Source organism: Procambarus clarkii, chromosome 46 (assembly GCF_040958095.1).
Source record: "Procambarus clarkii isolate CNS0578487 chromosome 46, FALCON_Pclarkii_2.0, whole genome shotgun sequence".
Classification (NCBI taxonomy): domain Eukaryota; kingdom Metazoa; phylum Arthropoda; class Malacostraca; order Decapoda; family Cambaridae; genus Procambarus; species Procambarus clarkii.
In genome coordinates this window covers 20,283,160-20,309,701 of record NC_091195.1, presented here as the reverse complement: position 1 = coordinate 20,309,701, position 26,542 = coordinate 20,283,160, and the positions used below count along the sequence as shown (strand labels likewise).

Here is a 26,542-nt window from a genome sequence, read left to right as displayed (position 1 = left end):
ACCACCCACAGGGCGCCACACCTAACAACACACACACGAAGTGAGAGAGGTGGCTCCTCCACCACCACCCACAGGGCGCCACACCTAACAAAACACACACACGAAGTGAGAGAGGTGGCTCCTCCACCACCACCCACAGGGCGCCACACCTAACAACACACACACGAAGTGAGAGAGGTGGCTCCTCCACCACCACCCACAGGGCGCCACACCTAACAAAACACACACACGAAGTGAGAGAGGTGGCTCCTCCACCACCACCCACAGGGCGCCACACCTAACAACACACACACGAAGTGAGAGAGGTGGCTCCTCCACCACCACCCACAGGGCGCCACACCTAACAAAACACACACACGAAGTGAGAGAGGTGGCTCCTCCACCACCACCCACAGGGCGCCACACCTAACAACACACACACACGAAGTGAGAGAGGTGGCTCCTCCACCACCACCCACAGGGCGCCACACCTAACAACACACACACGAAGTGAGAGAGGTGGCTCCTCCACCACCACCCACAGGGCGCCTATATAAAGTTTACCTTCTGTACTTAGTCATGCCAATGTTTCCCTTAACTTAAAATACAAGTTTTAGCAGGATTAAAAGCCTGGCTTTTAACACCCCCCCCCCCCGGGCTAACAGCCGAGCAACGATAGTGCTTGATTAGGCTTATAGTGATAGTGCAAAGTGCTTGACAGTGCAACGTGATAGTGCTACGACAGTGCCAGGCACTTGACACCTGGGGAGCCGGTCGGCCGAGCGGACAGCACGCTTGGCTTGTGATCCTGTGGTCCTGGGTTCGATCCCAGGCGCCGGCGAGAAACAATGGGCAGTTTCTTTCACCCTATGCCCCTGTTACCTAGCAGTAAAATATGTACCTGGGTGTTAGTCAGCTGTCACGGGCTGCTTCTTGGGGGTGGAGGCCTGGTCGAGGACTGGGCCGCGGGGACACTAAAAAGCCCCGAAATCATCTCAAGATAACCTCAAGATAGCCATTCCACTGCAATGAGGCTCACGGGAGACATCTCCCGTCACGCAGGCGCACCTCCACAGATCTCCAGTATCAGCTCTTGATACTGGTAATGGCTCAAAAGGGCAACCACTTACGGGCTATTCATGCCCGTGCCACCTTTTGGGTGACTTAATCTTTATCAATCAATCATTCAATGAGGCTCAATTCGTCCTCTGAGGGAGCGATGACTTGTCCATAATAGGTCAACCCGTTCTCGCACTTTAAGTCAATATTGACTTATTAAATAAGTGCATATGTGACATACTATCTTATTGCTTCGTAATTACAATTATTACTTAACCTATTACAGGTATAGGTTAAATAATAATTGTAATTACGAAGCAATAAGATGCTTATCTTAACATACTAAGAAGGTTAGGTAAGGTCGGTGTTTTCTATGAAGCTTTTCAAGGTAAACCTAAAATATTCACAATAAATTAGTATGTCACATATGCACGTATTTAATAAGTCAATATTGACTATAAGAAAGTGCAAGAACAGGTTGAATGGATAGGCCTATGGTGTTTGAAATTGGGCCTTGCGACTGGCTATTCCAGAAGAGGCAGAGGTTTAAGTACTCAGGAGGCAGTACTCTGAAGATATCTTGAGGTTATCTTGAGATGATTTCAGGGCTTTTTAGTGTCCCCGCGGCCCGGTCCTCGACCAGGCCTCCACCCCCAGGAAGCAGCCCGTGACAGCTGACTAACACCCAGGTACCTATTTTACTGCTAGGTAACAGGGGCATAGGATGAAAGAAACTCTGCCCACTGTTTCTCGCCGGCGCCTGGGATCGAACCCAGGACCACAAGTCCAGCGTGCTGTCCGCTCGGCCGACCGGCTCCTGGTCGGGCATATGAGTTGGCACTGGATGTGGTATTTGTCCACCGAGTGCTGTCGGGTCTTGCAGAAATAGTCACGCGCCTACCTCCGTCTACTAGATCATTAATAGCACAGGATGCCATACATGAAAGGAGAGGGAGGGAATTATCAGGGGGAAAGCGCCAAGACACCACGACTATATAGCACTGGGAAGGGGTCAGGATTAGGGATGGGACGGAGGGAAGGAATGGTGCCCCAACCACTTGTATGGACGGTCGGGGGATTGAACGCAGACCTGCATGACGGGAGACCGTCGCTCTGGGTTCGACAGGAAAAGTGTAAAATTGGAAAATCATAAAAAATTGGAAATTAAGAAAATGTATGAAACAAAATAATGAGAAAAAGTAAGTACTTCATGAGAGGAAATGTCGAAGTTGTCGATATAAAAATGTCGAAGTTGTCGATATAAAAATGTCGAAGTTGTCGATATAAAAATGTCGAAGTTGTCGATATAAAAATGTCGAAGTTGTCGATATAAAAATGTCGAAGTTGTCGATATAAAAATGTCGAAGTTATCGATATAAAAATGTCGAAGTTGTCGATATAAAAATGTCGAAGTTGTCGATATAAAAATGTCGAAGTTGTCGATATAAAAATGTCGAAGTTATCGATATAAAAATGTCGAAGTTATCGATATAAAAATGTCGAAGTTGTCGATATAAAAATGTCGAAGTTGTCGATATAAAAATGTCGAAGTTGTCGATATAAAAATGTCGAAGTTGTCGATATAAAAATGTCGAAGTTGTCGATATAAAAATGTCGAAGTTATCGATATAAAAATGTCGAAGTTGTCGATATAAAAATGTCGAAGTTATCGATATAAAAATGTCGAAGTTGTCGATATAAAAATGTCGAAGTTATCGATATAAAAATGTCGAAGTTGTCGATATAAAAATGTCGAAGTTATCGATATAAAAATGTCGAAGTTATCGATATAAAAATGTCGAAGTTGTCGATATAAAAATGTCGAAGTTATCGATATAAAAATGTCGAAGTTATCGATATAAAAATGTCGAAGTTGTCGATATAAAAATGTCGAAGTTGTCGATATAAAAATGTCGAAGTTGTCGATATAAAAATGTCGAAGTTGTCGATATAAAAATGTCGAAGTTATCGATATAAAAATGTCGAAGTTGTCGATATAAAAATGTCGAAGTTGTCGATATAAAAATGTCGAAGTTGTCGATATAAAAATGTCGAAGTTGTCGATATAAAAATGTCGAAGTTGTCGATATAAAAATGTCGAAGTTGTCGATATAAAAATGTCGAAGTTGTCGATATAAAAATGTCGAAGTTGTCGATATAAAAATGTCAAAGTTGTCGATATAAAAATGTCGAAGTTGTCGATATAAAAATGTCAAAGTTGTCGATATAAAAATGTCGAAGTTGTCGATATAAAAATGTCGAAGTTGTCGATATAAAAATGTCAAAGTTGTCGATATAAAAATGTCGAAGTTGTCGATATAAAAATGTCAAAGTTGTCGATATAAAAATGTCGAAGTTGTCGATATAAAAATGTCGAAGTTGTCGATATAAAAATGTCGAAGTTGTCGATATAAAAATGTCAAAGTTGTCGATATAAAAATGTCGAAGTTGTCGATATAAAAATGTCGAAGTTGTCGATATAAAAATGTCGAAGTTGTCGATATAAAAATGTCAAAGTTGTCGATATAAAAATGTCGAAGTTGTCGATATAAAAATGTCGAAGTTATCGATATAAAAATGTCAAAGTTGTCAATATAAAAATATCGTAGTTACCGATAACAAAAATCGCGTAGAAACTAAACCAAAGAAAACTGTTCGTATGTGAGGGTAAACTCAAATATTTTTCCCTCAATGGTTATTCCGTCGCATCCGCATGGAACAATTGGATACAAACTATTGCCAATTGGGATAATCAACACTATAGTACAGAACTGTATTACAAACCACTAAGGCAGGCGGGCAGCCAGAGCCGGAGCTCAACCCCGGCAAGCACAGGTACGTGGAATACGGAGCTGGGTGACATCCTGGCCTTATCATAACCCTCCGGCGGACGCTATCTTATCGGAAGGGTACCACCACCTTCACCAGGTATCAGGGGAGATTAGGGGTCAAGGTGGGGCTAGCCAGGTGTGTATAACATGGGGGAGGGGGGGGGGTTGAAGTATCCTAAGAAACTCTATCCCTCTGAGATGTATTATTTATTTATTTATTTATTTATTTATTAATTTATTTATGTATTTCGTTTTGCTCAACTTTATTTACCAACCCACTTGAGTCATCCACAACCCCTATGTTTAAGTATTCTTGCAGCAAAGACAGACTCGGACATACATATTTGTACACACACACACACACACACACACACACACACACACACACATACACATACACATACACATACACATACACACACACACACACACACACACACACACACACACTGTCGCTGGAAGACAGAAGTTAGGAGGGACATGATCACCACATGTCATGTGGTGATCATGTCGCCGACCTGCGTCATGCAGGCCGGCGTTCAATCCCCGACCTTCCACAAGTGCTTGGGCACCCTTCTCCCCCCGCCCCTCCGTCCAACCCCAAATCCCGACCCCTTCCAAGTGCTATAGCCGAAATGGCTCGGCACTTTCTCCTGAAAGTTGTCTGTCCTCTCCTGCAGCCCGCGACAGTAAGTGTCGCGTGCTGGAGGCCTGTCGCGCACGACGCGACATTCTCTCACCAATTGTATAATATCTCAGCGGTACAAAGTGTCGCGCACGACGCCATCTTCCGCTCATAACGCGCTTGACAATGGGTTTACTGGGAAAGGTGGTGTCTTCTCCTCTGCTGCTGCTGCTGCTGCTGCTGCTTAGCAGGAGGAGCAGGAGGAGCAGGAGCAGCAGGAGGAAGTGGAGGAGGAGGAGAAGGGGGGGGGGTGGTGGCGGCGGCGACCTGGTAGTGGTTTCAGGGGATGCAATTTTGTAACCCGATCTCTGACAAGGATTTCTAGCTGTTATGTTGATCAGCTTGGCTGTTGTTGGCCGTAGCCCGCATTACCCCTGTCGCCTCTCGTACCCTCCCCTCAGTCTATATTATATATATATATATATATATATATATATATATATATATATATATATATAATATATATATAATATATATATATATATAATATATATATAATATATATATATATATATATATATATATATATATATATATATATATATATATATATATATATATATATATATATATATATATATACACACACACATGGGGTACCAGAGATCAATCACAGAACGAAATCGATGAGACAGAAGAGAAAGAAAGGGGAGAAAAGAAAGAGAATATTACAAATCCTGGCATGAGTTACATTAAATCTCAAACGAGTCCTTCAGGGTCAAGCTATAACTATCCTGGGATAGGAGAAGACCTTCCAGACCAACTCGTTAGCCCCTGTGGGATATCCCGGGACCCGTCCTCCACCTGAGGTAACTGACCTCCACCTGAGGTAACCAGAGGTAACTCACCCCTACCTGAGGTAACTTACCCCCCCACCTGAGGTAACCTGAGGTAACTCACCCCCACCTGAGGTAACCTGAGGTAACTCACCCCCACCTGAGGTAACTCACCCCCACCTGAGGTAACCTGAGGTAACTCACCCCCACCTGAGGTAACCTGAGGTAACTCACCCCCACCTGAGGTAACATGAGGTAACTCACCCCCCACCTGAGGTAACTCGCCCCCACCTGAGGTAACCTGAGGTAACTGACCTCCACCTGAGGTAACCTGAGGTAACTTACCCCCACCAGAGGTAACTCACCCCCCCACCTGAGGTAACCTGAGGTAACTCACCCCCACCTGAGGTAACCAGAGGTAACTCACCCCCACCTGAGGTAACTTACCCCCCACCTGAGGTAACCTGAGGTAACTTACCTAAGTTATTACTGAAGGAGGAGTCGAGGCCGGCGCCAGCCTGACCCTGCGTCAGGAGGATCTGGGACTCCAGCTCCTGGAGTTCCTCCTGGAGGGCCGACAGCTTACAGTTGGCCTCCTTCACCATGTGGCTCACGTCTTGAAGGGCTCGGCGGTCTGAAAGTGTACCACACACCTGGCATTACACATCTGTCAGGGCACCTCTGTCGTCAGACATCTGTCAGGGCACCTCTGTCGTCAGACCTCTGTCGTCAGACCTCTGTCAGGGGACCTCTGTCAGGGGACCTCTGTCAGGGGACCTCTGTCAGGGGACCTCTGTCAGGGGACCTCTGTCAGGGGACCTCTGTCGTCAGACATCTGTCAGGGGACCTCTGTCATTAAAAATGTCAGGGGACCTCTGTCATTAAACATCTGTCAGGGGACCTCCAGCATTAAACATCTGTAATTAAGAATTTAAGACATAATACTTAAGACAACAACACCTGTCTTGCTCTAAAGATCTGTCAACAACTGTATAATAACACTTCTCATGCTTACTAATGATATGGGGTCCCCGGTGGCGCAGAGGGGTTTGTTCTACACCCACATTACACAATCACGGGTTCGAATCCCGGTGAGGACAGAAATGGTAGGGCAAGTTTCCTTTTCACCAAATGTCTGTGTTCACCTAGCAGTAAATATGTACCCGGGGGGGGGGGGGGAGCACTGTTGTGGGGTTGCATCCTGGGAAGAATGTGGGGGGGGTGTTCTCTGACTGTGCCTATGGCACCTCTACTCTGGTTCTATTCTGCATTTCCTTCCGTACCTTTCGCACCAGTATGCTGTTATTCTACTGTGCACATTAGGTACCTGACCCTCCAGTATCTTCCATGTGTATATTATTTGGTATCTCGTCGTCTTTCTAGTGAGTACATTTGGAGAGCTTTGAGACGATCCCAATAATTTAGGTGTTTTATCTGGTCTATGCGTGCCGTATATGTTCTCTGTATTCCCTCTATTTCAGCAATCTCTCCTGCTCTGAAGGGGGAAGTGAGTACTGAGCAGTACTCAAGACGGGACAACACAAGTGACTTGAAGAGTACAACCATTGTGATGGGATCCCTGGATTTGAAAGTTCTCGTAATCTTTCCTATCATTAAGCACCATAAGCGCCCATCCATCCTATAAGCACCTCCAAAGGATACCTGATCAACCAGGCTGTAACTCATACGTCAGGCTGCGAGCAGCCGCGTCCAACAGCCTGGTTGACCCCCCGTGACCCCCACAAGGTAGCCACAAGGTAGGTAGTTATCTTGAGGTTATCTTGAGATGATTTCGGGGCTTTTTAGTGTCCCCGCGGCCCGGTCCTCGACCAGGCCTCCACCCCCAGGAAGCAGCCCGTGACAGCTGACTAACTCCCAGGTACCTATTTACTGCTAGGTAACAGGGGCATTCAGGGTGAAAGAAACTTTGCCCATTTGTTTCTGCCTCGTGCGGGAATCGAACCCGCGCCACAGAATTACGAGTCCTGCGCGCTATCCACCAGGGGCCAGATTCACAAAAGCACTTACGCAAACACTTACGAACCTGTACATCTTTTCTCAATCTTTGGCGGCTTTGTTTACAATTATTAAACAGTTAATGAACTCCGGAGCACCAGGAGGCTGTTTATAACAATAACAACAGTTGATTGGCAAGTTTTCATGCTTGTAAACTGTTTAATAAATGTAACCAAAGCCGTCAAAGATTGAGGAAAGATGTACACGTTCGTAAGTGTTTGCGTAACTGCTTCGTGAATCTGGCGCCAGGCTACGAGGCCCCTCTAAATCCATGTTGTCCTGGGTTGTTAAGTTCATTATTTTCCATAAAACTGGGTTTCGATCACTCTTCCAAGCACTTTTGTTTGTGATATCTTTCTTTGTGATATCTTTGTGATATCTTTGTTTGTGATATCTTTCTTTGTGATATCTTTGTGATATCTTTGTTTGTGATATCTTTGTGATATCTTTGTTTGTGATATCTTTGTTTGTGATATCTTTGTGATATCTTTCTTTGTGATATCTTTGTTTGTGATATCTTTGTGATATCTTTGTTTGTGATATCTTTGTGATATCACTCCGACTTGTCTATACATTTGCAATCCGTCCTCCTAAGGCTCCCCAACGTCAAGAAACTGTCGTAGTAAAGTGCCGCCTTATCCTAACCTACCAGAGGCCCCAAAACAGAAAACGGGACAGTAGGTCACTTTCGCGAGCCGCTTTCATTTTCTAGTCCGACAATTTTTGGCCTTTGGTGGACTATACGCTAAAATACGACGTTCTATGAGGAGGACGGGTTGCTACTTGAGTCAAAGCTTTACTCATACACGCAAGTGCTTGGAGGCAGGAACAATACGAGGTGACGCTGGGTTCGATCCCAGGCGCGGGTGAGAAACAATGGGCAGTTTCTTTCACCCTATGCCCCTGTTACCTAGCAGCAAAATAGGTACCTGGGTGTTAGTCAGCTGTCACGGGCTGCTTCCTGGGGGTGGAGGCCTGGTCGAGGACCGGGCCGCGGGGACACTAAAAAGACCCGAAATCATCTCAAGATAACCTCAAGATAACCCACCCAGACCTCGCCAAACTCTCCCCAAAGTAATCTAAACTTGGCCCATTGCGTGCAATGGGCCAAGTTTGTGCATTGCACATCCTTCGCTTTCATCTTGAACTTGGGGGCACAAGCACCACCATCTTCTTGAGGTTATCTTGAGATGATTTCGGGGCTTTTAGTGTCCCCGCGGCCCGGTCCTCGACCAGGCCTCCACCCCCAGGAAGCAGCCCGTGACAGCTGACTAACACCCAGGTACCTTTTTTACTGCTAGGTAACAGGGGCATAGGGTGAAAGAAACTCTGGCCATTGTTTCTCGCCGGCGTCTGGGATCGAACCCAGAACCACAGGATCATAAGTCCAGCGTGCTGTCCGCTCGGCCGACCAGCTCCCAACCATTACCACAGCTCCTTCACACTTCCAATCCCCACCTGGTTGATCAACTTACCTGTGGTGACGCGGCGGAGGTTCTCAGCACCTTCCTTAATCTTGAGCTCCTTGCGGATCTCCTTGCGGATGTGTTCCCGCACCTCCTCCAGCTTCTGGCCCAGCGTGGCCTCCCCCAGCTCCGCCTGCAGCCCATACTTGTGGGTCAGCTCCTGGATGATGGGCAGTCCCTGTGGGGGGAGACACACACACCCGGGTTACTGTGTGGCGCTTTACACTGTGTGGGGCACGCGCTTTATACTACACTCTCCAGAGTATGGGGGTTGGGGGGTGGGGAGTGGGGGAGGGGGGAGATAGGGAGGGGAGTGGGGGAGGGGGGAGATAGGGAGGGGAGTGGGGGAGGGGAGTGGGGGGGGGAGTGGGGGGGGGGGAGATAGGGAGGGGAGTGGGTGGGAGGGGGAGGGACGGAGAGAGAAAGAGAGAAAGATATATATATATATATATATATATATATATATATATATATATATATATATATATATATATATATATATATATATATGTCGTACCTAGTAGCCAGAACGCACTTCTCAGCCTACTATGCAAGGCCTGATTTGCCTAATAAGCCAAGTTTTCATAAATTAATTGTTTTTCGGCAACCTAACCTACCTAACCTAACCTAACCTAACATTTTCGGCTACCTAACCTAACCTAACCTATAAAGATAGGTTAGGTTAGGTAGGGTTGGTTAGGTTCGGTCATATATCTACTTTAATTTTAACTCCAATAAAAAACAATTGACCTCATACATAATGAAATGGGTAGCTTTATCATTTCATAAGAAAAAAAATAGAGAAAATATAATAATTTAGGAAAACTTGGCTTATTAGGCAAATCGGGCCTTGCATAGTAGGCTGAGAAGTGAGTTCTGGCTACTAGGTACGACATATATATATATATATATATATATATATATATATATATATATATATATATATATATATATATATATATATATATATATATTCAACTACATAATAATGTCATGGAGAAGACAAACACAAACAAGTACACAATTACATAACAAAAACAAACAATCGTTTGTTCATTAACAAGGAGTTCATACCCCCTTTGAGACAAGGCTGAATACACAAGCAAACATGAGGAGACTTGATCACCATATACAAAATACTAAGCGAAATACACAGGGCAGACAAATACAAAATCCTTGGAATGACACAAAGTAAACACATGGGTCAAGGGCCTGACGGCTGAGTGGACAGCGCTCGTGATTCGTAGTCTTTTCCAAAGTAGTAAATGACTGGGACTCTAAGACTAGAATGCATGTACACAAGTGAATACTGAAAGGCGGGACCCAAGAGCTCGAGAAGTTAAACCCCTCCGCGAGTACACACAGTTTAAACCAGCTTTTCAGTGTTCTTAACTGATGCCTCTGTTCACCCAGCAGTGAACGGGTACCTGGTTGTTAAACGATTTGGCGGGTCGTATTCCAGGAAAAATTAGGATTAAGGACTTGCCTGAAACGCTGTGGGAGTTAGTGGCAGGTGTGGGAGTGGGTGACAGGTGTGGGAATGGGTGGCAGGTGTGGGAGTGGGTGGCAGGTGTGGGAGTGGGTGGCAGGTGTGGGGGACAGGTGTGGGAGTTCAAGTATGTTTATTGAGATAAGCAAGAAATACATCTCAGAGGGATAGAGTAGCTTAGGCTATTTCTACCCCCCTGTGGGAATGGGTGGCAGGTGTGGGTGACAGGTGTGGGAGTGGGTGACTGGTGTGGGAGTGGGTGACAGGTGTGGGTAGTTCTGTACGTGGGATGTTAGGGCCAGAATCACTTCCACCTTCCCACCACCCACACCTTAACAACGTGATAGAGTCATTACCACCACCTCCCACTGACGGCCAGTTTATCAACGCCGCCCCCACAAATGGTCCTACATTAGGCAACCAACCGCACCCCACCCCCCTAACTACCCCCCCACCCCCCTAACTACCCCCCCACCACCCTAACTACCCCCCCCCCCCCACCCATATCAATCACCACCACAGTCTTGACCACAAACCTTAAGATCCCAGGTAAGTCGGAAGCACGAGGCATTAAAATGATATACATGTTACTTAATATTCTTTAGTGTATTTTCCTAAATTATATCACCTTCAGCTCTAATTGTGATAAGACTTGTAGGTTGATGGCTGGTTGATGGGGTTCTGGGAGTTTGGTCTACCAGGATGTTGCTTGGAGCAGCCCGCAGGCCCACATATACCTGGTTGATGGGGTTCTGGGAGTTTGGTCCACCAGGCTGTTGCTTGGAGCGGCCCGCAGGCCCACATATACCTGGTTGATGGGGTTCTGGGAGTTTGGTCCACCAGGCTGTTGCTTGGAGCGGCCCGCAGGCCCACATATACCTGGTTGATGGGGTTCTGGGAGTTGTTCTACTGCCCAAGCCCGGCCCGAGGCCAGGCTTGACTTGTGAGAGTTTGGTCCACCAGGCTGTTGCTTGGAGCGGCCCGCAGGCCCACATATACCTGGTTGATGGGGTTCTGGGAGTTCTTCTACTCCCCAAGCCCGGCCCGAGGCCAGGCTTGACTTGTGAGAGTTTGGTCCACCAGGCTGTTGCTTGGAGCGGCCCGCAGGCCCACATATACCTGGTTGATGGGGTTCTGGGAGTTGTTCTACTGCCCAAGCCCGGCCCGAGGCCAGGCTTGACTTGTGAGAGTTTGGTCCACCAGGCTGTTGCTGGGAGCGGCCCGCAGGCCCACATATACCTGGTTGATGGGGTTCTGGGAGTTGTTCTACTGCCCAAGCCCGGCCCGAGGCCAGGCTTGACTTGTGAGAGTTTGGTCCACCAGGCTGTTGCTTGGAGCGGCCCGCAGGCCCACATATACCTGGTTGATGGGGTTCTGGGAGTTGTTCTACTGCCCAAGCCCGGCCCGAGGCCAGGCTTGTCTTGTGAGAGTTTGGTCCACCAGGCTGTTGCTGGGAGCGGCCCGCAGGCCCACATATACCTGGTTGATGGGGTTCTGGGAGTTGTTCTACTGCCCAAGCCCGGCCCGAGGCCAGGCTTGTCTTGTGAGAGTTTGGTCCACCAGGCTGTTGCTGGGAGCGGCCCGCAGGCCCACATATACCTGGTTGATGGGGTTCTGGGAGTTGTTCTACTGCCCAAGCCCGGCCCGAGGCCAGGCTTGACTTGTGAGAGTTTGGTCCACCAGGCTGTTGCTTGGAGCGGCCCGCAGGCCCACATATACCTGGTTGATGGGGTTCTGGGAGTTGTTCTACTGCCCAAGCCCGGCCCGAGGCCAGGCTTGACTTGTGAGAGTTTGGTCCACCAGGCTGTTGCTTGGAGCGGCCCGCAGGCCCACATATACCTGGTTGATGGGGTTCTGGGAGTTGTTCTGGTTGATACCTGGTTGATGGGGTTCTGGGAGTTCTTCTACTCCCCAAGCCCGGCCCGAGGCCAGGCTCGACTTGTGAGAGTTTGGTCCACCAGGCTGTTGCTTGGAGCGGCCCGCAGGCCCACATACCCACCACAGCCCGGTTGGTCCGGCACTCCTTGGAGGAATAAATCTAGTTTTCTCTTGAAGATGTCCACGGTTGTTCCGGCAATATTTCTTATGCTTGCTGGGAGGACGTTGAACAACCGCGGACCTCTGATGTTTATACAGTGTTCTCTGATTGTGCCTATGGCACCTCTGCTCTTCATTGGTTCTATTCTACATTTTCTTCCATGTCGTTCACTCCAGTACGTTGTTATTTTACTGTGTAGATTTGGTACTTGGCCCTCCAGTATCTTCCAGGTGTATATTATTTGGTATCTCTCTCGTCTTCTTTCTAGTGAGTACATTTGGAGAGCTTTGAGACGATCCCAATAATTTAGGTGTTTTATCTCGTCTATGCGTGCCGTATATGTTCTCTGTATTCCCTCTATTTCAGCAATCTCTCCTGCTTTGAAGGGGGAAGTGAGTACTGAGCAGTACTCAAGACGGGACAACACAAGTGCCTTGAAGAGTACAACCATTGTGATGGGATCCCTGGATTTGAAAGTTCTCGTAATCCATCCTATCATTTTTCTGGCTGTCGCAATATTTGCTTGGTTATGCTCCTTAAACGTTAGGTCGTCCGACATTATTATTCCCAAATCCTTTACATGCTGTTTTCCTACTATGGGTACATTTGATTGTGTTTTGTACTCTGTATTATGTTTAAGGTCCTCATTTTTACCGTACCTGAGTACCTGGAATTTATCACTGTTAAACATCATGTTATTTTCTGATGCCCAGTCGAAAACTTTATTAATATCAGCTTGAAGTTTTTCAATGTCCTCAGCCGAGGTAATTTTCATACTGATTTTTGTGTCATCTGCAAAGGATGATACGAAGCTGTGACTTGTATTTTTGTCTATATCTGATATGAGAATAAGGAAAAGCAGTGGTGCAAGGACTGTACCCTGAGGTACAGAGCTTTTCACTGCACTTGGACTAGATTTTATATGGTTGACAGTTACTCGCTGAGTCCTGTTTGACAGAAAACTGAGTATCCAGCGTCCTACTTTACCGGTTATTCCCATTGACTTCATTTTGTGTGCTATCACGCCATGGTCACATTTATCGAAGGCCTTTGCGAAGTCCGTGTATATCACATCAGCATTCTGTTTCTCTTCTAATGCCTCAGTGACTTTGTCGTAGTGCTCAAGTAGCTGTGAGAGGCACGATCTTCCCGCTCGAAATCCATGTTGGCCTGGGTTATGAAGGTCATTGGTCTCCATGAAATTGGTGACCTGACTCCTAATCACTCTCTCAAATACTTTTATGATGTGCGATGTTAGTGCAACTGGTCTATAATTTTTTGCCAATGCTTTGCTCCCTCCCTTGTGTAGAGGGGCTATGTCTGCTACTTTAAGTGCATCTGGTATCTCCCCCGTGTCCAAGCTCTTCCTCCACACTATACTGAGTGCCTGTGCTACCGGCACTTTGCATTTCTTTATAAATATTGAATTCCATGAGTCTAGACCTGGGGCCGAGTGCATGGGCATGTTTTCAATTTCTTTTTCAAAATTTAGTGCGCTCGTGTTTATATCAGTTATATTTACAGGGGTTTGAATATCCCGCATAAAGAAAATGTCTGGAGCTTCCACCTTCATGTTGTTTATTGGAGTGCTAAACATGTCCTCATACTGCTTTTTTAGGATTTCACTAATTTCTTTGTCATCCTCCGTGTATGAACCTTCACTTGTACGAATAGGTCCAATACTGTCAGTGGTTTTTGCTTTTGATTTCGCATATGAGAAGAAATATTTTGGATTTTTCTTTATTTCCTGAATTGCTTTCTGTTCTAACTGCCTTTCTTCAGTTTCATATGAGTGTTTCAATTTCCGCTCGATTTCTTCAATCTCCCTATTTAAATTATTCGGCCCGCAGGCCCACATATACCTGGTTGATGGGGTTCTGGGAGTTGTTCTACTGCCCAAGCCCGGCCCGAGGCCAGGCTTGACTTGTGAGAGTTTGGTCCACCAGGCTGTTGCTTGGAGCGGCCCGCAGGCCCACATATACCTGGTTGATGGGGTTCTGGGAGTTCTTCTACTCCCCAAGCCCGGCCCGAGGCCAGGCTTGACTTGTGAGAGTTTGGTCCACCAGGCTGTTGCTGGGAGCGGCCCGCAGGCCCACATATACCTGGTTGATGGGGTTCTGGGAGTTGTTCTACTGCCCAAGCCCGGCCCGAGGCCAGGCTTGACTTGTGAGAGTTTGGTCCACCAGGCTGTTGCTTGGAGCGGCCCGCAGGCCCACACACCCACCACAGCCTGGTTGGTCCGGCACTCCTTTAAGGAAACTATCTAGTTTTGTCTTGATTGCCTGTAGTTTTGTCTTGATTGCCTGTAGTTTTGTCTTGATTGCCTGTAGTTTTGTCTTGATTGCCTGTAGTTTTGTCTTGATTGCCTGTAGTTTTGTCTTGATTGCCTGTAGTTTTGTCTTGATTGCCTGTAGTTTTGTCTTGATTGCCTGTAGTTTTGTCTTGATTGCCTGTAGTTTTGTCTTGATTGCCTGTAGTTTTGTCTTGATTGCCTGTAGTTTTGTCTTGATTGCCTGTAGTTTTGTCTTGATTGCCTGTAGTTTGTCTTGATTGCCTGTAGTTTTGTCTTGATTGCCTGTAGTTTTGTCTTGATTGCCTGTAGTTTTGTCTTGATTGCCTGTAGTTTTGTCTTGATTGCCTGTAGTTTTGTCTTGATTGCCTGTAGTTTTGTCTTGATTGCCTGTAGTTTTGTCTTGATTGCCTGTAGTTTTGTCTTGATTGCCTGTAGTTTTGTCTTGATTGCCTGTAGTTTTGTCTTGATTGCCTGTAGTTTTGTCTTGATTGCCTGTAGTTTTGTCTTGATTGCCTGTAGTTTTGTCTTGATTGCCTGTAGTTTTGTCTTGATTGCCTGTAGTTTTGTCTTGATTGCCTGTAGTTTTGTCTTGATTGCCTGTAGTTTTGTCTTGATTGCCTGTAGTTTTGTCTTGATTGCCTGTAGTTTTGTCTTGATTGCCTGTAGTTTTGTCTTGATTGCCTGTAGTTTTGTCTTGATTGCCTGTAGTTTTGTCTTGATTGCCTGTAGTTTTGTCTTGATTGCCTGTAGTTTTGTCTTGATTGCCTGTAGTTTTGTCTTGATTGCCTGTAGTTTTGTCTTGATTGCCTGTAGTTTTGTCTTGATTGCCTGTAGTTTTGTCTTGATTGCCTGTAGTTTTGTCTTGATTGCCTGTAGTTTTGTCTTGATTGCCTGTAGTTTTGTCTTGATTGCCTGTAGTTTTGTCTTGATTGCCTGTAGTTTTGTCTTGATTGCCTGTAGTTTTGTCTTGATTGCCTGTAGTTTTGTCTTGATTGCCTGTAGTTTTGTCTTGATTGCCTGTAGTTTTGTCTTGATTGCCTGTAGTTTTGTCTTGATTGCCTGTAGTTTTGTCTTGATTGCCTGTAGTTTTGTCTTGATTGCCTGTAGTTTTGTCTTGATTGCCTGTAGTTTTGTCTTGATTGCCTGTAGTTTTGTCTTGATTGCCTGTAGTTTTGTCTTGATTGCCTGTAGTTTTGTCTTGATTGCCTGTAGTTTTGTCTTGATTGCCTGTAGTTTTGTCTTGATTGCCTGTAGTTTTGTCTTGATTGCCTGTAGTTTTGTCTTGATTGCCTGTAGTTTTGTCTTGATTGCCTGTAGTTTTGTCTTGATTGCCTGTAGTTTTGTCTTGATTGCCTGTAGTTTTGTCTTGATTGCCTGTAGTTTTGTCTTGATTGCCTGTAGTTTTGTCTTGATTGCCTGTAGTTTTGTCTTGATTGCCTGTAGTTTTGTCTTGATTGCCTGTAGTTTTGTCTTGATTGCCTGTAGTTTTGTCTTGATTGCCTGTAGTTTTGTCTTGATTGCCTGTAGTTTTGTCTTGATTGCCTGTAGTTTTGTCTTGATTGCCTGTAGTTTTGTCTTGATTGCCTGTAGTTTTGTCTTGATTGCCTGTAGTTTTGTCTTGATTGCCTGTAGTTTTGTCTTGATTGCCTGTAGTTTTGTCTTGATTGCCTGTAGTTTTGTCTTGATTGCCTGTAGTTTTGTCTTGATTGCCTGTAGTTTTGTCTTGATTGCCTGTAGTTTTGTCTTGATTGCCTGTAGTTTTGTCTTGATTGCCTGTAGTTTTGTCTTGATTGCCTGTAGTTTTGTCTTGATTGCCTGTAGTTTTGTCTTGATTGCCTGTAGTTTTGTCTTGATTGCCTGTAGTTTTGTCTTGATTGCCTGTAGTTTTGTCTTGATTGCCTGTAGTTTTGTCTTGATTGCCTGTAGTTTTGTCTTGATTGCCTGTAGTTTTGTCTTGATTGCCTGTAGTTTTGTCTTGATTGCCTGTAGTTTTGTCTTGATTGCCTGTAGTTTTGTCTTGATTGCCTGTAGTTTTGTCTTGATTGCCTGTAGTTTTGTCTTGATTGCCTGTAGTTTTGTCTTGATTGCCTGTAGTTTTGTCTTGATTGCCTGTAGTTTTGTCTTGATTGCCTGTAGTTTTGTCTTGATTGCCTGTAGTTTTGTCTTGATTGCCTGTAGTTTTGTCTTGATTGCCTGTAGTTTTGTCTTGATTGCCTGTAGTTTTGTCTTGATTGCCTGTAGTTTTGTCTTGATTGCCTGTAGTTTTGTCTTGATTGCCTGTAGTTTTGTAACAGACTGTAGTTCCCCCAAAAGGAGTGGTTGGGCACCATTCCTTTCCCTCCGTCCTATCCTAAATCCTTATTCCTATGTCCATTCCAAGTGCTAAATAGTCGTAATGGTTTGGTGTTTTCTCTTCATAACCACCTCATCTTCCCAATCACTTGGACTGGTCAGGACAGAGGAAGGGCGTCGCTTCATGCAGGTCGGCGTTCGATCCCCCAAGTGGTCCAAGTAACTGGGCACCATTCCATTCCCTTCCGTCCTCGTATGCCAATCCTGCACCCCTCCTTCACCCCCCCCCCCTTCCCTCACCCCCCCCCTCTCTCTCTCACCCCCTCTCTCTCTCACCCCCTCCCTCTCTCACCCCCCCCCTCCCTCTCTCTCACCCCTTCCCCTCACATGAATAAAACAGGACATCAGTCCCGGGGACACATGCATGAAGTAGGACGCCAGTCAGACAAGAGACACTGAACTACAGGCCAGCTTCCCTACCATGCAAGGTGATGGAGAAGATCGCGAGGAAAAGGCTCGTAGAGCATCTGGAGGGGAAACAGCTGTGTGACACACCACCAACATGGGTTCAGAGATGGTAAATCGTGCCTCACAGGTTTAAGGTTTAATAGCTTTCTACGACCAAGTAACACAAATTAGGCAGGAAAGAGAAGGGTGGGCAGACTGCATTTTCTTGGACTGGCAGAAAGCCTTTGACACAGTACCTCACAAAAGGCTGTTACAGCAGTTGGAGCAGCAGGCAGGAGTAAAAGATAAGGGGCTCCAGTGGATAAGGGAGTATCTAAGCAACAGGAAACAGCGAGTAACTGTGTGGTGGGAGACATCAGAGTGGCGAGATGTCACCAGCGGAGTCCCACAGGGCTCAGTACTTGGACCCATCCTGTTTCTGATATATGTAAACGAACTTCCGGAGGGTATAGACTCGTTCCTCTCAATGTTTGCTGATGATGCAAAAATTATGAGAAGAATCAAGACAGATGAAGATAGACAGAGACTACAGGACGACCTGGACAAACTGGAGGAATGGTCTAGAAAATGGCTACTAAAGTTTAACTCAGGAAAGTGTAAGGTGATGAAATTAGGCGAAGGGAGCAGGAGGCTGAACACAAGGTACCATCTGGGAGGTGAAATCCTGCAAGAGTCAAATAGAGAGAAAGATCTGGGGGTTGATATCACACCGAACCTGTCCCCAGAGGCCCACATCAAAAGGATATCATCAGCGGCATATGCTAGACTGGCCAACATAAGAACTGCCTTTAGAAAACTTGTGTAAGGAATCGTTCAGGACCCTGTATACCACTTATGTCAGACCAATCCTGGAGTATGCAGCTCCAGCCTGGAGTCCATACCGAGTTAAACACAAGACAAAGTTAGAGAAGATTCAGCGGTATGCCACCAGGCTCGTCCCGGAACTGAGAGGTATGAGCTACGAGGAAAGGCTAAAGGAGCTGAACCTCACATCCCTGGAAGACAGAAGAGTAAGAGGAGACATGATAACCACCCACAAATTTCTCATGGTGGAATTTTGACAAACTATTTAACACGGGTGGAACACGGAGACACAGGTGGAAACAGAGTACCTAAATGAGACATTAGAAAGTATTTGGTCAGTGTCAGAGTAGTTAACAGGTGGAATGCATTAGGCAGTGATGTGGTGGAGGCTGACTCCATACACAGTTTCAAGTGTAGATATGATAGAGCCCAATAGGCTCAGGAACCTGTACACCAGTTGATTGACAGTTGAGAGACGGGACCAAAGAGCCAGAGCTCAACCCCCCCAAGCACAACTAGGTGCGACCCGACACACCAGGAGCGTAGCACACATCCTGTACCTCCACTTAGGTAATTACACATTTAAACACACACACAGTTCGCACGCACGAACGCACAGGCACGCACACGCAAGCACAAATTTCCATTTCAAGGGCTGTCATTTCAAGCACTGGGACAAGTGACTTGGGTGGTGGGGGGTAGACCCCATCATATCTCGCAGGTTCACATGTGTACACCTGCCTTTACAACCACTATCTTATCTTCAGGTTACCTTGAGATGATTTCGGGGCTTTAGTGTCCCCGCGGCCCAGTGGTCGACCACCCCTCCACCCCCAAGAAGCAGCCCGTAGCAGCTGTCTAACTCCTAGCTACCTATTTACTGCTAGGTAACAGGGACATAGGGTGCAAGAAACTCTGCCCATCGTGTCTCGCCGGCGCCTGGGATCGAACCCAGGACCACAGGATCACGTGTCCAGTGTTCAGTCCACTCAGCCACCAGCTCCCTCAACCACCATCTCTGCTACATATCAACCTCATAATTGGAAACGCACAATTAATCACCTGTTCTTAATAGGCAATTACTGTCCCGGCAATTCGACACTGATTCTCCGCCACTGAACAAGAGGCATGCATGCACGGCCCTAAGGCCCTGACGGCTGAGTGGACAGCGCTCGGGATTCGTAGTCCTAAGGGTCCAGGGGCCAGATTCACGAAGCAGTTACGCAGGCACTTACGAACGTGTACATCTTTCCTCAATCTTTGACGGCTTTGGTTACATTTATTAAACAGTTTACAAGCATGAAAACTTGCCAATCAACTGTTGTTATTGTTATAAACAGCCTCCTGGTGCTTCTGAGCTCATTAACTGTTTAATAATTGTAAACAAAGCCGCCAAAGATTGAGGAAAGATGGACAGGTTCGTAAGTGCTTGCGTAACTGCTTCGTGAATCTGTCCCCCAGGTTCGTAAGTGCTTGCGTAACTGCTTCGTGAATCTGTCCCCAGGTTCGTAAGTGCTTGCGTAACTGCTTCGTGAATCTGGCCCCAGGTTCGATCCCCGGTGGAGACAGAAACAAATAGACAGTTTCTTTCACCCTGATGCACCCCTGTTCACCTAGCAGTAAATAGGTACCTGGGAGTTAGTCAGCTGTCACGGGCTGCTTCCTGGGGGTGGAGGCCTGGTCGAGGACCGGGCCGAGGGGACACTAAGCCCCGAAATCATCTCAAGATAACCATCTAATATTAGTACAAACATTGACTATTACTGCAGCTATTGTGAGCCTCATTGTCTCAGCTGATCCATTAATTAATGGTTTATCTAGATATTGTAATTATAAATACAATTAGCAGTAATTAATTGTATTATGGCTCACGGTAATTTATTGTTAATTACTGACAAATTAACTCGATATCAAAATGGAATCCTAATCTTTCCTCTGGACCCCGGGTCGAGCCCTCCTGTGGACCCCGGGTCGAGCCCTCCTGTGGACCCCGGGTCGAGCCCTCCTGTGGACCCCGGGTCGAGCCCTCCTGTGGACCCCGGGTCGAGCCCTCCTGTGGACCCCGGGTCGAGCCCTCCTGTGGACCCCGGGTCGAGCCCTCCTGTGGACCCCGGGTCGAGCCCTCCTGTGGACCCCGGGTCGAGCCCTCCTGTGGACCCCGGGTCGAGCCCTCCTGTGGACCCCGGGTCGAGCCCTCCTGTGGACCCCGGGTCGAGCCCTCCTGTGGACCCCGGGTCGAGCCCTCCTGTGGACCCCGGGTCGAGCCCTCCTCTGGACCCCGGGTCGAGCCCTCCTCTGGACCCCGGGTCGAGCCCTCCTCTGGACCCCGGGTCGAGCCCTCCTCTGGACCCCGGGTCGAGCCCTCCTCTGGACCCCGGGTCGAGCCCTCCTCTGGACCCCGGGTCGAGCCCTCCTCTGGACCCCGGGTCGAGCCCTCCTCTGGACCCCGGGTCGAGCCCTCCTGTGGACCCCGGGTCGAGCCCTCCTGTGGACCCCGGGTCGAGCCCTCCTCTGGACCCCGGGTCGAGCCCTCCTCTGGACCCCGGGTCGAGCCCTCCTCTGGACCCCGGGTCGAGCCCTCCTCTGGACCCCGGGTCGAGCCCTCCTCTGGACCCCGGGTCGAGCCCTCCTGTGGACCCCGGGTCGAGCCCTCCTCTGGACCCCGGGTTGAGCCCTCCTCTGGACCCCGGGTCGAGCCCTCCTCTGGACCCCGGGTCGAGCCCTCCTCTGGACCCCGGGTCGAGCCCTCCTCTGGACCCCGGGTCGAGCCCTCCTCTGGACCCCAGGGTTGTGTAATCCTTCTCTGGACCCCAGGGTTGTGTAATCCCCGCAGGACCCCCAGGGTTGTGTAATCCCCCTCTGGACCCCAGGGTTGTGTAATCCCCCTCTGGACCCCAGGGTTGTGTAATCCCCCTCTGGACCCCAGGGTTGTGTAATCCCCCTCTGGACCCCAGGGTTGTGTAATCCCCCTCTGGACCCCCAGGGTTGTGTAATCCTCCTCTGGACCCCAGGGTTGTGTAATCCCCCTCTGGACCCCAGGGTTGTGTAATCCCCCTCCGGACCCCAGGGTTGTGTAATCCCCCTCTGGACCCCAGGGTTGTGTAATCCCCCTCTGGAACCCAGGGTTGTGTAATCCCCCGCAGGACCCCCAGGGTTGTGTAATCCTTCTCTGGACCCCAGGGTTGTGTAATCCTCCTCTGGACCCCAGGGTTGTGTAATCCACCTCTGGACCCCAGGGTTGTGTAATCCCCCGCAGGACCCCCAGGGTTGTGTAATCCTTCTCTGGACCCCAGGGTTGAGTAATCCCCCTCTGGACCCCAGGGTTGTGTAATCCCCCTCTGGACCCCAGGGTTGTGTAATCCTCCTCTGGACCCCAGGGTTGTGTAATCCTCCTCTGGACCCCAGGGTTGTGTAATCCCCCTCTGGACTCCAGGGTTGTGTAATCCCTATCTGGACCCCAGGGTTGTGTAATCCCTCTCTGGACTCCAGGGTTGTGTAATCCCCCGCAGGACCCCCAGGGTTGTGTAATCCCCCTCTGTACCCCAGGGTTATGTAATCCCCCTCTGGACTCCAGGGTTGTGTAATCCCTATCTGGACCCCAGGGTTGTGTAATCCCTCTCTGGACTCCAGGGTTGTGTAATCCCCCGCAGGACCCCCAGGGTTGTGTAATCCACCTCTGGACCCCAGGCCTATGTAATCCCCTCTGGACCCCAGGCAGGTGTAATCCCCTTGATGGGGGTTCTGGGAGATCTAAGATGATTTCGGGGCTTAGCGTCCCCGCGGCCCGGTCCTCGACCAGGCCTCCTTTTTGTTACACACCCCCAGGAAGCAGCCCGTAGCAGCTGTCTAACACCCAGGTACCTATATACTGCTAGGTGAACAGATGCATCAGGGGTGAAAGAAACACTACCCATTTGTTTCCGCCTCCACCGGGGATCGAACCCGGAACCTCAGGACTACAAACCCCGAGCGCTATCCACTCAGCCGTCAGACCCCAGCAATATCTTGACCCAACAGACATTTGAAGCCAAAAAAACTGAGGCCAGGCTTCACCAAGAACTTAGCTGTCCACTTACGAAACCTGTACATCTTTTCTCAAATCATATGGCGGGTTGAATAATATTAATATTTTAATAAGATATATTGTTTATATTTATGAGTTCCGAAGCACAATGAGGTTGTTTATAACAATAATAGTAACAATAATAATTAAAATAATTTATAACCTGCTTAATCTTACTGATAAGATAGTAAGATTACTGCTTATTGCATAACACGCTTGCTTATACTCTCCCAACCTAACCTAACCTTACCCAACCTAACGTAACGTAATGTAACCTAACCTTACCCAACGTAACGTAACGTAACCTAACCTTACCCAAGCTAACGTAACGTAATGTAACCTAACCTTACCCAAGCTAACGTAACGTAATGTAACCTAACCTTACCCAACCTAACGTAACGTAATGTAACCTAACCTTACCCAAGCTAACGTAACGTAATGTAACCTAACCTTACCCAAGCTAACGTAACGTAATGTAACCTAACCTTACCCAACCTAACGTAACGTAATGTAACCTAACCTTACCCAAGCTAACGTAACGTAATGTAACCTAACCTTACCCAACCTAACGTAACGTAATGTAACCTAACCTTACCCAAGCTAACGTAACGTAACGTAACCTAACCTTACCCAAGCTAACGTAACGTAACAAAGTAACGTATCGTAACGTAACGTAACGTAACCTAAGCTTACCCAACCTATCCTAACGTAACCTAACCCAACCTATCCTAACGTAACGTAACCTAACCTTACCCAACCTATCCTAACGTAACCTAACCCAACCTATCCTAACGTAACGTAACCTAACCTTACCCAACCTATCCTAACGTAACCTAACCCAACCTATCCTAACGTAACGTAACCTAACCTTACCCAACCTATCCTAACGTAACCTAACCCAACCTATCCTAACGTAACGTAACCTAACCTTACCCAACCTATCCTAACGTAACCTAACCCAACCTATCCTAACGTAACGCAACCTAACCAAATCTTACCCAACCTAACCTTACCCAACCTGTCCTAACGTAACCTAACCTAATCTTACCCAACCTAACCTAACGTAACCTAACCTAATCTTACCTAACCTAACGTAACGTAACCTTACGCAACCTAACGTAACATAACCTAACCTGACCCAAGCAACCGTAACGTAACCTCCCCCAACCTATCCCAGACAACTCCAAGCCTGCCCAAAGTGTCGGGAACCAACCTAACCTATCGACACACAGGCCTGGAACATTGAGACAACCATCTTCCACAGCGCGGTGTTGTGTACACGAGACACGCGGCCCCGGGGACTGCTGGGCCCCGTCAAGACGCTCCAGGAGGAAGTAGTGAAGAGGAGCTCGCATCTTCCCGGATAATAGCCTCATCAACATGCTTGTGGCGGTGTAATCGTCTGGCGAGTTAACACCGCCACAACCTGCACATGTTAATGACATACCCGATACATTAATTACCTCGCCATGTGGCTTTTCTCTTGACTCAACAACACTTCCCGCCAAACACCGAAATTACAACGTTGGTACAACGTTGGAACAAGTTTTAACACCTAACCAGTTATAACAACCAATATAGCACGTTGTAACAACGTTCTAATACGTCATAAACACGTTAAGCCAAGATGTAACAACTTTATTACAAGTTGTAACAAGCGGAAAATAGAGACAGTTTCGGTTTGTGTTTCCAGAGTTCGTGCGGTTATCTTGAGATGATTTCGGGGCTTTAGTGTCCCCGCGGCCCGGTCCTCGACCAGGCCTCCACCCCCAGGAAGCAGCCCGTGACAGCTGACTAACACCCAGGTACCTATTTTACTGCTGGGTAACAGAAGCATCAGGGTGAAAGAAACTCTGCCCATTGTTTCTCGCCGACGCCCGGGATCGAACCCGGGACCACAGGATCACAAGTCCAGTGTGCTGTCTATTATTGCTAATATACAGTTTAGGCTGGTAATTACAGCCCATTTCCAGGATAGAAGAATGATATATACGAACTATTGTGAACTACTAGATTACTATAAGGTATAATTGTAATGATCACTGGTATAACATTATCAATATAGCATCCCCTTCCCAGTGCTATATATACTGGCGCCTGGTGGATAGCGCGCAGGACTCGTAAATCTGGGGCGCGGGTTCGATTCCAGCACCAGGCAGAAGCAAATGGGCAAAATTTCTTTCACCCTGAATGCCACCCTGTTACCAAGCAGTAAATAGGTACCTGGGAGTTAGTCAGCTGTCACGGGTTGCTTCCTGGGGGGTGTATGGTGTGGAGAAAAAAAAATTAGTAGTTAGTAAACAGTTGATTGACAGTTGAGAGACCGGCCGAAAGAGCAAAGCTCAACCCCCGCAAACACAACTAGGTGAATACAACTAGGTGAATAGTCATAAAGGCTTGGCGCTTTGCCCTAGTAATTCCCCCTCACCATTCCCCCCCCCCCCACGCCCCCCTTACCTACCTGAAGGAGTGGGTCCCGTACAGAATGACTTCGCGTGGGAAAATAACGTTCTGAAGAAGTCACTGAAACTCTTCCCCCAGTCCCCCCCCCCTTCCCCCCCACACACCCCTTCCCCAACACCCCCTCCCCCCTCCCATGAGCCCCACGCACGAGCGCGCACGCACGCACTCTCATCTCCCAAAGTAAAAACTGTGGTATCGGAGAATATTATAATATAACCACCGGCTCCGGCACAGGTAAATCCAGGCTGCGGTGAGCGATTACCTCACGTGAATCACACCCGCACAACACTCCACTCAATTCTTCATCAATCACATTTATTCAATTTACAATGAAATCAAATGTGATTCAAAAATGTTAAGTTTACCTAAAAAATATTTTACCTGCAGAGGAAAAGCAACTTAACGGACCATTTAGTGGTCCTAGGGGGTCAGGGGTCCTAGGGGGGGTCAGGGGTCCTAGGGGGGGGGTCAGGGGTCCTAGGGGGGGGTCAGGGGTCCTAGGGGGGGTCAGGGGTCCTAGGGGGGGTCAGGGGTCCTAGGGGGGGTCAGGGGTCCTTGGGGGGGGGTCAGGGGTCCTAGGGGGGTCAGGGGTCCTAGGGGGGGTCAGGGGTCCTAGGGGGGTCAGGGGTCCTAGGGGGGTCAGCGGTCCTAGGGGGGGTCAGGGGTCCTAGGGGGGGGTCAGGGGTCCTAGGGGGGTCAGGGGTCCTAGGGGGGGTCAGGGGTCCTAGGGGGGTCAGGGGTCCTAGGGGGGGTCAGGGGTCCTAGGGGGGGGGTCAGGGGTCCTAGGGGGGTCAGGGGTCCTAGGGGGGGGTCAGGGGTCCTAGGGGGGTCAGGGGTCCTAGGGGGGGTCAGGGGTCCTAGGGGGTCAGGGGTCCTAGGTGGGTCAGGGGTCCTTGGGGGGGTCAGGGGTCCTTGGGGGGGTCAGGGGTCCTAGGGGGGTCAGGGGTCCTAGGGGGGTCAGGGGTCCTAGGGGGGGTCAGGGGTCCTAGGGGGGTCAGGGGTCCTAGGGGGGGGGTCAGGGGTCCTAGGGGGGGTCAGGGGTCCTAGGGGGGTCAGGGGTCCTAGGGGGGTCAGCGGTCCTAGGGGGAGTCAGGGGTCCTAGGGTGGTCAGGGGTCCTAGGGGGTGTCAGGGGTCCTAGGGGGTGTCAGGGGTCCTAGGGGGTGTCAGGGGTCCTAGGGGGTGTCAGGGGTTCCCCTGATTTGCTAGTGTACAAAACAAGGGTTAACACAATGTACGAACCCAACCCACCCACCTAACCCAACACTCACCGACGCATAGAAAACGTGGATATGTGCGAGCCGCTACGTTCCATAGCACCCCTTATTTTGTACGTCTGGGGACCATTAATTAAACGTGTTAGTTGATGCCATCCATCCACGTGTTAGTTGATGCCATCCATCCACGCCGATGGATGGCTCTATATTGTACGGGCTATTCACCATAGGTACGGGCTATTCATGCCCATGCCACCTCTTAGTTGGCTTAATCTTCATCAATCAATCACCATGATACCTGGTTGATGGGGTTCTGGGAGTTCTTCTACTTAAGATGCTTCCTATAACTTGATCTTTCCTATGAAATCCTCTAATTGCTGATTGATTGATGAAGATTAAGCCACCCAAAAGGTGGCACGGGCATGAATAGCCCGTAAGTGGTGGCCCTTTTGAGCCATTACCAGTATCAAGAGCTCTAATTGCTATAACACCCACCCATATATATATAGTTGTAATGGCTTGGCGCGTTCTCCTGATAGTTCACCCAGGAGGTACGAGACACCTAGTTGTGCTTGCAGGGGTTGAGCTCTGGCTCTTTGGTCCCG

The 26,542-nt window shown here is 48.2% G+C and overlaps 2 protein-coding genes across 2 annotated transcripts in view; one reads left to right on the top strand and one right to left on the bottom strand.

The window, feature by feature from the left end:
* Positions 1–19,981, bottom strand: part of LOC138350562 (Kruppel-like factor 18) — a 21,414-nt gene extending 1,433 nt beyond the window's left edge. The window contains exons 1-4 of the mRNA XM_069301575.1: positions 19,945–19,981; positions 14,622–16,909; positions 8,822–8,990; positions 5,809–5,964 (exon numbers count right to left, since the gene is read on the bottom strand). Coding sequence (XP_069157676.1) covers positions 5,809–5,964; positions 8,822–8,990; positions 14,622–16,909; positions 19,945–19,981 — 2,650 coding nt within the window. The remainder of the gene's footprint in view (positions 1–5,808; positions 5,965–8,821; positions 8,991–14,621; positions 16,910–19,944) is intronic.
* A 78-nt stretch (positions 19,982–20,059) lies between these two features.
* Positions 20,060–20,992, top strand: LOC138350561 (uncharacterized). Its single transcript, XM_069301573.1, has one exon. The coding sequence runs from the start codon at positions 20,060–20,062 to the stop codon at positions 20,990–20,992; it is 933 nt and encodes a 310-aa protein (XP_069157674.1).
* The last annotated feature ends 5,550 nt before the right edge of the window (positions 20,993–26,542 follow it).

Coding starts and splice junctions, on each gene's coding strand:
- LOC138350561 (XM_069301573.1), top strand. CDS start 20,060: ATGGCTCACGGTAATTTATTGTTAATTACTGACAAATTAACTCGATAT.